General features: G+C 44.1%; 1 protein-coding gene across 1 annotated transcript; it reads left to right on the forward strand.

Moving 5' to 3' along the window:
- The first annotated feature begins 4,313 nt into the window (after positions 1-4,313).
- On the forward strand, positions 4,314-10,217 carry LOC133493495 (sodium- and chloride-dependent GABA transporter 2-like). The gene is made up of 12 exons (XM_061806922.1): positions 4,314-4,493; positions 4,563-4,650; positions 4,728-4,860; positions 4,969-5,103; positions 5,587-5,690; positions 5,797-5,921; positions 6,900-7,012; positions 7,127-7,264; positions 9,261-9,363; positions 9,454-9,554; positions 9,683-9,853; positions 9,945-10,217. The coding sequence occupies exons 1-12, from the start codon at positions 4,424-4,426 to the stop codon at positions 10,092-10,094; spliced, it is 1,431 nt and encodes a 476-aa protein (XP_061662906.1). The 5' UTR covers positions 4,314-4,423; the 3' UTR covers positions 10,095-10,217.
- Positions 10,218-11,033: the final 816 nt, after the last annotated feature.

The raw sequence follows: 11,033 nt of genomic DNA on the forward strand, positions 1-11,033 counted from the left end.
TATGAGCGTGGAGTGCGTCATCTATCCGCAAAGTTGTGTAAGACTCATTCGACATCCAAGTGGTCGCCACATTCGCTGCATCTCCTGCTCGTGACGTCACCCCAGATATTCGCCACTGAAAACACGCTGTTGCCCCTACTATGGGAGAAGAACTCGCTCCCTTCTGACACGGAAGCTCTTTTTGAAGAAGAGAACATCCCACAACTGAGTGAAGTGACCGGGACAATATTAGCCTAATGTTTCGAGCCATATTTATAAGATATGCGGCTCACGGCTAAACCACATGTGGCCAAACCACCTCCCCGCCCAATCCACCTCAGAGCGGCGGTGATAAAAACAATGCTGCCCGCGACTGGCGACGACGCTGCGGCCAAACCGCCTCCTTGTCCAATCCACCTCCGGGCGGCGGTGATGAAAACAACCCCGGCCAAACCGCCTCCCCGTCTGATCCACCTCCATGATAAAAACAACCCTGCTCGCGAGCAACGACGACGCCGTGGCCCAGCTTGGCGCCATGATGAGCGACCCCGGCTCGGCACCGGAATGAGCTACCCCGGCCAAAGCCGTGATTGCGGCAGACAAGGGACGGCTTCGGCGGCAGCTCCTCTGAAGCCGTTCTTGGCGCCAATTGGTACATCGACACATTTAGCACCCCTAAGTTAGGTGTGTGGAACTTTTGTTACATTCTTTAAGGGTTACGTCCCCCTCCCCAAACTATTATTTTGTTTAGTGGCTCTATACACACCTAGCTGTCATTTGGAACCCACGAAGTTCACGTCCTTTGCACCTGCGCAATCCATTTTTCACGACGAACCGGATCTTTTGGAAAAGTATGAAGAGCGAATCCACCCTCCCGAGTGTTGGAGCAATAGCTAACAATACAACGAGGCGGCATTTTGGGTAACACAAAGGAATAACTAGCTCCCTTCCAGCAGGTAAAACTAGTGTGTGTGTGTGTGTGTGTGTGTGTGTATGTATATATATATATATATATATATATATATAGTAGACAAGACCGCTTGAGTGCGCTACTACACTGTACGTCACTTCCTGCTTATTCTGGAAAACAAAACCCTCGAGAGGATTTTCGTGGCGGGAGTGACAAAAAGCCATACACGTCAAAATCATGTTTATGTGTTGGCTACGTTAGACACAACGATGGTTTACATGTTAACAGAAGTCAGAGGTGAATATGTGAGGTTATCAAAATTTGACATAATGTTTCCACTTAACTGTTGTATTGTAACCATAACATTTCATATTGCAGGAGATGCATAAACATGCGAGCTCAAGGGGTGAGCATACCATTGTGCTCAAAGATTGCAACTGATTTTTTGAAAAATGGACAAGTAGCTCAGGTCACTAATACATGTAAATGCTAAAAAAGAAAAGAACGGATATGTACGGGATTTCATTTTGTTTATTCATTCTCATTTTAAAAGTTATTACCATAATTCCCGGCCTATATAGTGCACCTGATTTTAGCCTCAGTACACAGCAAGTTTAACACTAGTGCTGTGTTAATGCTAGGGCGGTGCTAGCGTTAAACTCTTTCTGTGTACAGAGACTTATAACCAGGTGCGCTAACGCTAGCGCTCCGCTAACGCCATATACGTCAAAATCATGTTTTGTGGTGAAAAAACAGATGGGTCCATACCAGCTGCTGTTTTTTTTTTCACTAATAACATACTAAAAATCATGCATTTCATGACAGTGGACCTTTATGTCACCCCCTCGATGAGTCGCCATCCTGCCCTTGTGATCATTTTTGTTAGCTTATCACTCCTGGGAAGATTCACCATATTTTCTTCATTTGTAAATCAGTTTTGGTCTGAGTGAAATTGGATATTTTCTCGTGACACATCTAATCTCTGACGGCATCGTGGTTGGGCGCCGCCGCTCTGGATTTCAAATCTCTCTTCAATATTGTAGCCTGTAATAAATTCCCGCGCGCCATAAATGACAATGTAACGCTTTTGCGACTCAGTTGGTCCGCTATGTCCGGCCCCATCAATTTCACTGTCAAGTGTAAGCGATGCACTTTGGTCTTAAGCGGCCTCGCGGCGGCAGAGACAGCGGAGGCTGGCCTAAGTTTAGCATTTCAAGCCCCCGCCTCCTCCTCCTCACCCCCAAACCCCCCACTCTACTTAAATTCTAAAACTTGAGCATTTACTGGTCAACCACCTGTGGCAAGCACACGCGTGAGGCATACAACAAGTGCGATGACAGGTAAGCTCGTCGTTGCCTATTTGGATATGTGCACGGCGTAATTATGATATTTTCCTCTTTTTTTTTTTTTTTTTTTACCTGTATCGCAAAGGTGACGCTGCCAAGGCGGGCCTCCGGAACGGCACCGCCGCTCCGGCGCGGGAGCCGCTGCCCCCCTTCGAGGTGAAAATGGAGGAGAGGGGCCAGTGGAGCAACAAGGTGGAGTTCATCCTGTCTGTCGCAGGGTCCATCATCGGCCTGGGCAACATGTGGCGCTTCCCGTACCTCTGTTACAAGAACGGAGGAGGTGAGTGGAAGAGAAGGAAAAGTCAGTCCAGAAACTTCGAACTAGTTCAACCCCAATAAAATGCAAATGCTGTTTTGTTTCAATGTAGATTAAGTGTTCACTTCTTTTTTGCACGCAATGTACGTAAAGGAGACGGTTCTTACTCGTTTTTGGGGGGGTCTTGAAACAGCGTGCGCTCTCTCGCCTCGCTATGCCTCTGCGGGGTGGCAGGGTCAAGGTTCAGGCCCCGGCGGGGTCACACAGCTGTTGTTGCTCCTCGCTCGCAGCAGCTGTCCCCGCGGAGAGGCGGAAATGTGAGCGCGCCGCCAGACATCCCGGCCCACCCATCGGGGGGGAAAGGAGACCCTCGGAGATTAACTTTCAGTCGAAAGTTCTAAAATGGAACCCCCCCTGTAATAAATGGCCGTCTGCTTTCTCCACTCCTCAGGTGCCTTCCTCATCCCATACCTCATCTTCCTTTTCGCCTGTGGCGTTCCCGTCTTCTTCCTGGAGACGGCCCTGGGCCAGTTCACCAGCGAAGGGGGCGTCACGTGCTGGAGGAAAATCAGCCCCTTGTTTGAAGGTACGACTCCTTCAAGGAGATTTGTGTTTATGTTTGTCACTGCGTTCCCTGACTTTTGGATTCATATCTTCAATGGGATTGTGATTGGCATACAGTGGAAAAAAATAAGTATTTGAACACCCTACTATATTGCAAGTTCTCCCTCTTAGAAATCATGGAGGGCTCTGAAATTTTCATCGTAGGTGCTCCTCCACACATATCTTCTCTAGATCAGACAAGTTTCTGCGCTGTCGCTGAGAAACACGGAGTTTCAGCTCCCTCCAAAGATTTTCTATTGGGTTTAGGTCTGGAGACTGGCTAGGCCACGGCAGACCCTTAATATACTTCTTCTGGAGCCACTCCTTGGTTTTCCTGGCTGTGTGCTTCAGGTCATTGTCATTTTGAAAGACCCAGCCACGACCCATATTCAATGCTCTGACTGAGGGGAAGAGGTTGTTCCCAAAATCTCACAATACATGGCCCGCGTCATCCTCTCCTTAACACAGTGCAGTTGTCCTTCTCCCATGTGTGGGAAAAACACCCCCAAAGCATGATGCTCCCACCTCCTTACTTCACAGTAGGGATGGTGTTCGTGGGATGGAACTCATCATTCGTCTTCCTCCAAACACGGTTAGTGGAATTATAACCAAAAAGTCCCATTTTGGTCTCATCTGACCACAAAACCTACTCCCATGACTCCTCTGTATGATCCAAATGGTCATTGGCAAACTTCAGACAGGCCTTGACATGTGCTGGTTCAAGCAGGGGAACCTTCTGTGCCAAGCATGATTTCAAACCATGACGTCTTAGTGTATTACCAACAGTCACTTTGGAAATGATGGTCCCAGCTCTTTTCAGGTCATTGACCAAGTTCTGTCGTGTAGTCCTGAGCTGATTCCTCACCTTTCTAAGGATCATTGAGACCCCACGATGTGATCTCTTGCACGGGGCTCCACTCCGACTGAGATTGACCGTCATGTTTATTTTCTAATGATTGCTCCAACAGTGGAGCTTTTTTTACTGAGCAGCTTGGCAATATCTCCGTAGCCCTTTCCAGTCGTGTGGAGTTGTACAATGTTGTCTCTGGTGTCTTTGGACAGCTCTTTGATCTTGGCCATGTTACAAGTTTGATTCCTACTGATTGTATGGGGTGGACAGCTGTCTTTATGCAGCTAATGGCCTTACACAGGTGGATCTGATTCAGGATAATACATGGAGTGGACTACCCAAATTTTCTTATGACATTTTCAGTTCAAATTTATTATGGTTGTCTTTGTAATGGCCCATATTTTTCAGGTCTTGGCTATGGGACACAAGTGATCGTGACGCTGCTGAACTTCTACTACATCATAGTCCTGGCTTGGGGGATGTTCTATCTGTCTTTTTCCTTCTCCTGGGATCTCCCTTGGTCTTCCTGCAACAACACATGGAACACAGGTAAAAAGACGATTGAATTTTTGTATGAATGCTTCAAAAGGACTTACATTTGTATGCTTTCTTCTCCAGAAAACTGCGTGGAGTTCCAGAGGAGGAACACCTCCGTCAACCAGACACTCTCCCCAAATGCTACCTCTCCGGTCATGGAGTTCTGGGAGTGAGTCCTCGAGTCTTGACGGTCGATCACATTTGCAAAGGTGACGGCTGCCACACTTTTTCTTTCGGTCTGGATAGGAGACGAGCGCTGAGGATCTCGCCCGGGATCGACCGCATGGGCTCGCTTAACTGGGACCTGGTCCTCTGTCTGTTCATCGCCTGGGTCATGTGCTACTTCTGTATCTGGAAGGGGGTTAAATCCACAGGAAAAGTGGGTGGCTCGGGAAAAGTGTCCCATTGATTTGTTCATTTCTTCTTTTTTTTTTTTTTTTTTAGATTGAGATGATTTTTGTTTTTGTCCATCTTTTGGGATATTTAGGTGGTCTACTTCACGGCAACCTTCCCCTATCTGATGCTTATTGTGTTGCTGGTGAGGGGACTCACCCTACCCGGTGCAGGGATTGGGATTCAGTTTTACCTCTATCCTGATTTGGGACGTCTGTCAGACCCGCAGGTACCAAAATGCCCGACTTATTGTACTTTGCACACTATCTGGACACCGGAAGTAGAAGAAAAAGAAAACATGGCGTGTGTCTCACCAGTCAAAAATCCCAAACGGGACTCCTTTGCTGTTGACTGCCTCTTTGGTGAGGATGCAGCAGATGCAGGTTCCCTGCGGTTCTCCGCGGGGGGCGCCTGCTGTGTCCATCTGTGGCAGAGACCACGAGGATCAAATAGTGGGCCAGGACTCCACTGGAATTGTAAACAGGGGACAGAGTCGCTGACGGATCTACCAATTTTGCTCCAAAGGGCAAAAAAATGGTGTACTGTATTTTGGTTCCTGTAAACTTGGTTTAATGAGTATCCAAGTAACAGATCTCTCTGCAATTGTCAATGATTATGCCAGGCTGTCTTCCGGTTTATATAACTATCGCCCGCGCACGTGCCACATGATCTTCTGACTTTTATATGACTTGCCTATTAATTTTTTTTTAAGGTATGGATGGATGCCGGGACGCAAATCTTCTTCTCCTATGCTATTTGTTTAGGCTCCTTGACCGCTCTCGGCAGCTATAATAAATACAACAACAACTGCTACAGGTACTTCAGGATGTTTCCACTCATGTAATAAATCTGAATATTTCGTTTGGGGAAACAAAAAATGAAATAAAATGAAATGAATAAACCCCTGAACTCTCTATTGCAGAGACTGCCTGGCGCTGTGCTTTCTGAACAGCGGCACTAGTTTCGTGGCTGGATTCGCCATCTTCTCCATTTTGGGTTTCATGTCTTACGAGCAGAACGTTCCCATCTCGGAGGTAGCGGAATCTGGTGAGGCGTTCATTTTTTTTTTTTTTTCCGGAGCTTCAATTTTTAATGTAAAGCAAAATGGAATTAAAGAAAGCAACGCTGACTATCATAATCCTTATGTGCTGTATAAAATGAAACGCAATCCACTGGGTAGTGTAAATTGAAATGAATCTTTCTGTAATTAGAAAATACAAAGCAAAACACACAGAGCATACAACAATACTAACCCGAATATACAGTATAGATAATGTCCACACACCCCTGTTTGCATGCCATGTTGTTGTGGTGATATATTAAATACAAGATGCATTCATTTAAAATTTAACAATTCTACTGTATAAATAAAATGTTTTAGAATGGGGGAGCAAAAATCACTAAAATAATGTGGGAGCCAAAGTGTGGCCATCCTCGTGTTGCTATGGGTGCGGCTTTGTTCACTTTGTTGACCAATCCCATTCAAACTCACATTAGATCGGAGTCAACTCATTTACAGTGAAGAAAATAAGTTTTTGAACACACTGCAATATTGCAAGAAATCATGGAGTGGTCTGAAATTTTCATCGTAGGTGCATGTCCACTGTGGGAGGGATAATCGGAGACGAGAAATCCAGAAATCACAATGTAAAATGTTTTAAGGATTTACTTGTGTGCTACAGCTGCAAATAAGTATTTGAACACCTGAGAAAACCAATGTTAATATTTAGAACAGTCACCTTTGTTTGCAATTACAGAGGTCAAACGTTTCCTGTAGTTGTTCACCAGGTATTCCTCCACACAGATCTTGCAGCTGTATCACACGAATAAATCGTTAAAAAATCATACATTGTGATTTCTGGATTTTCCTTTTTAGATTATTTCTCTCACAGTGGACTTGCACCTACGATGAAAATTTCAGAGCCCTCCATGATTTCTAAGTGGGAAAACTTGCAATATGGCAGGGTGTTCAAATACTTATTTTGTTTACTGTATGTTCCTATCTTGATTGATTGTGCTTTGCAGGGCCGGGTTTAGCCTTCATTGCTTACCCGCGCGCCGTGACAATGATGCCTTTCTCTCCCCTGTGGGCCGCCCTCTTCTTCATCATGATCGTTTTTCTCGGGCTGGACAGTCAGGTAAGAAAAGATTCTACGCTGCTCTGTGAATGAATGCATGAATGAAAGTTAGCCTGTAATGATTACAGTGGTGCTGTGTTTTGTTTCCTTTTGTTTTTTTTTTTTTTTTTGTAGTTTGTATGTGTGGAAAGTCTCGTGACTGCCATCGTTGACATGTACCCCACCACTTTCCGGCGCAAAAACCGCCGGGAGCTCTTCCTCCTTGCTGTGGTCTTCCTGTCCTTCCTGGTGGGCCTCATCATGCTCATGGAGGTAGGACTCGGACTCCCGGGTGCAGGTCGCAGTGCGGGGCACCTCTGCTGAGGGTGGATATTAAAAGGGTTAACCACGTCTATATCGTCTTTATTGCTAAAATAAAAAGAAGGAACAAAAACACAATATGGATGACATGTTTTCACCTCTGCACAGCCGGAGGCATGAATGCTCTGCAGAGGTGTCAACAAGTCTTTATTTTGTAAGTACTTGCAAGCGTTTGGCCGCAATCGCTCTATAGATTTAGTTTTGATTCAATATTTTATTATGCAGCTATTAAGCATTTATATTGAATGCACAGGAGTTTATACAGGACAAACGTGCAATTTGGGTCTGAACCACAGGTGTCAAACTCAAGGACCGGGAACCAAATCCGGCCGCCGCATGATTTTATCTAGCCCGCAAAGGTAAATTATGTTTTTCAACTTCCATTTTGTGAAAATCCGGAACAAAATTTCAAACTGTCGTATCATAAATGATAACGTTGAGCTATTGCAAGCATTTTCATGTTACCAAACCTGGTAGTATAATAGCATGTATAATAATAATAATAATAGTTGGAAAAATCCATTATCCTTGATTTCTGATTCCAAAAGTAGTTCATAAATTTCATATGTAAATATGATGAAGGTAAAGATTTTTGCAGTTTCACACTCATAACGGCCCTCTAAGGGAAACCGTAACTACAGTGTGGCCCACAACAAAAAGGAGTTTGACACCCGTGCTCTAAACTATAACTATTAACAAAAAAGTTAGGGAAATTTGGCTTTCGGGTCAAATTTTAAGGTGAACTTAAAATGAATTGTTACTAAAACATTTACAGGTGAGTGTTGATTAATCTTCGTCTTGGTTAGGAACAGCACGATGAAGATTTCTGTTTAAATGCCAATTCTGATTGAACCAGGAATTTTATTTGTCCATTCATGGATCAAATACTCTGTACCGTATTTTCCGCACTATATGGCGCACCGCATTACAAGGCGTGCCTTCAATGCATGGCCTATATTAAAACTCTTTTCATATATAATAGGCACCGCATTATAATGCGCATAGAATAGACACTACAGTAGAGGCTGGGGATATGTTATGAATCCATTAGATCAATATTGGGCCACATAAAAGGCGCAGGCGGCACGGTGGGGCGGCTGGTAAAGCGTTGGCCTCACAGTTCTGAGGACCCGGGTTCGATCCCGCCCCCGCCTGTGTGGAGTTTGCATGTTCTTCCCGTGCCTGCGTGGGTTTTCTCCAGGCACTCCGATTTCCTCCGACATCCCAAAAACATGCAACATTAATTGGACACTCTAAATTGCCCCTAGGTGTGATTGTGAGTGCAGCTGTTTGTCTCGATGTGCCCTGCGATTGGCTGGGGACCAGTTCAGGGTGTAGCCCGCCTCCTGCCCGTTGACAGCTGGGATTCAGCACACCCCGCGACCCTCGTGAGGATAAGCGGCAAAGAAAATGGATGGATGGATAAAAGGCGCACCAAATTATAAAGCACACCATCGGCTTTTGAGAAAATTAAAGGCTTTTAAGCGCTCTTTATGGCGCGGAAAATGCGGTGCTTATTGTGAGTACGCTACTGTAAAATACACTGTGTAAACAACATGCAATAGGTACAATATACTAGATTATAGATTGAGTGGAAATACTCGTAATACTATTTCACATTTTCAGTGTTTCAAGTGTGTTATATATATATATATATATATATAGTATATTAGACCAAAGAAAAGGTTGTTGGATGTTGTGAGGGCGGACATGAGGATGGTGGGTTTTAGAGACAAGGATGCACAAGATAGGCTTAGATGGAAAAAGATGACAAGCCGAAAGGAAAAGAAGAAGAGTGTTTACAGTATATTTGCCTGTGAATTGACCCTTGCACGCAAACACATGATCCTACAGTCATGACAAGAGTTTTTCAATAATAGTCAATGCTAAGTGTGTCCACATGCAGATTGAATTGTGTTTGTGTATGTATGTGTGTGGCTTCCTCCAGGGTGGCATGTACGTCTTCCAGCTCTTTGATTACTATGCTGCTAGTGGCATGTGTCTTCTCTTCATGGGCCTTTTTGAGACTGTTTGCATTGCGTGGGTCTACGGTAAGCCACCATTAAATGAAAAATCCACCCCCTTTTTGACCCCCCCTCAAAAAATATATATATATTTTTGCAAATGGGCTTCTTCTCCAGGCGCCGATCGCTTTTATGAAAACATCGAAGACATGATCGGCTACCGTCCCGGCCCTTACATCAAGTACTGCTGGATGTTCTTCACCCCTGCCACGTGCATTGTGAGCTTCAACCTCATCCCTCATATGGCGCAAAATATGACGTTTTTACGTCTGCACGCTAGAACTGAATCACGTGTACCTCGATTGTTAGTTTGTGAGATTGAATCCGCATCCGATTATTCGCGCAGGGTACCTTTGCCTTCTCGCTCATTAAATACACCCCCCTAAAATACAACAACGAGTATGTTTATCCGTGGTGGGGCTACGTGATTGGCTGGCTTCTGGCTCTCTCCTCCATGGTCTGCATCCCCTTGTGGATGGCGTATAAGATCAGCACCACCCAAGGAACATTCAGGGAGGTCAGTCACTTATAAAAACACAAACACAGCAGCATCTCTTGACTACACACACATTTATTATTATCATTATTATTGTTTTGTTGTCTTACAGCGCATCCAGCTGCTCATCACGCCATCTGAGGACTTACCCAAAACCAAGAGAGAGCAGGAGAGGTTGCTGGCCATTTTTGCTCCGGAGGACGACTCCGGCAGGGACAAAAATGGCTACCGCCCCGTGTCGGAGCAAGACTCCGACTTATGAGGCACCCGCGGAGCTACAGAAAGTGGATTTTGGTTCAATTTCAAGAGCTAAATAGAATAACACGGTGACAGCTAAATCGCTAATAGCTTGCTTGTGAATGCAGCCAACTCTGTATCCATTAACTCTACGTAGCTCCAAAGCACTACTTGTATTATATTATTGTATTATCATAAGTAAATAAATATAATTGTACTTTTTCTTTTGTCCTTTGTATTTACGTGTAAGAAAATTGCTGGAAATATGCCTGCAGAACTAATATGTCAGCGTAATCTTTTATTTTATACTGTGATGAATTGTTTGTACAGAGAAATTTGTAAGTCTCTTTTTAAATAAATGTAAAATCCCATGTGTAAGTCTACATTGTCTGTTTGAATAATCATCACGCCTCGGCTGCTGAACCAGTATTATAGTCTTTCTTTAAATTTCGGTTTTGTAGTACAAGAGAAAGTGGTGTTGGTGCACATATTGCAAGAGAAAATCCCAAAACAAAAATTAAAAAAAAAAAAAAACAATCCATGTCGATTATCCACCAACTTTTCGGATTGTCCACATGGTCTTATTTCCTTGGCTTTGTCTAAAAATTATCTGATGATTTCTCATTACTCGGATTTTTTTTTTCTGAGGATGTAATTTATATCGTCATCCTGTATGTTAACAATTAAAGGTTCCCTGCGCCACTATTTAATTAAAATCATAAAGCGTTGGCCATTGGGTTAGGTAAGTCTTTCGCGAAAAATATTATTTTTTTAATCAATTTCAATACAACATTTTGAAGAAATGGGAAAATCTTAGTCCGAGGTATTTTAGTCTCGAGGACAACACTTTCTAACATAATCACTCCGGGTCATCATTTTAAAAAAGAAATGACATGACCCGAGATATGACTCTCGTCTGCCTTTACTCCTTCCTGATTGGCTGAAAAACTGTGCGTCACTCCCT

Source organism: Syngnathoides biaculeatus, chromosome 20, assembly GCF_019802595.1.
Source record: "Syngnathoides biaculeatus isolate LvHL_M chromosome 20, ASM1980259v1, whole genome shotgun sequence".
Lineage (NCBI taxonomy): Eukaryota > Metazoa > Chordata > Actinopteri > Syngnathiformes > Syngnathidae > Syngnathoides > Syngnathoides biaculeatus.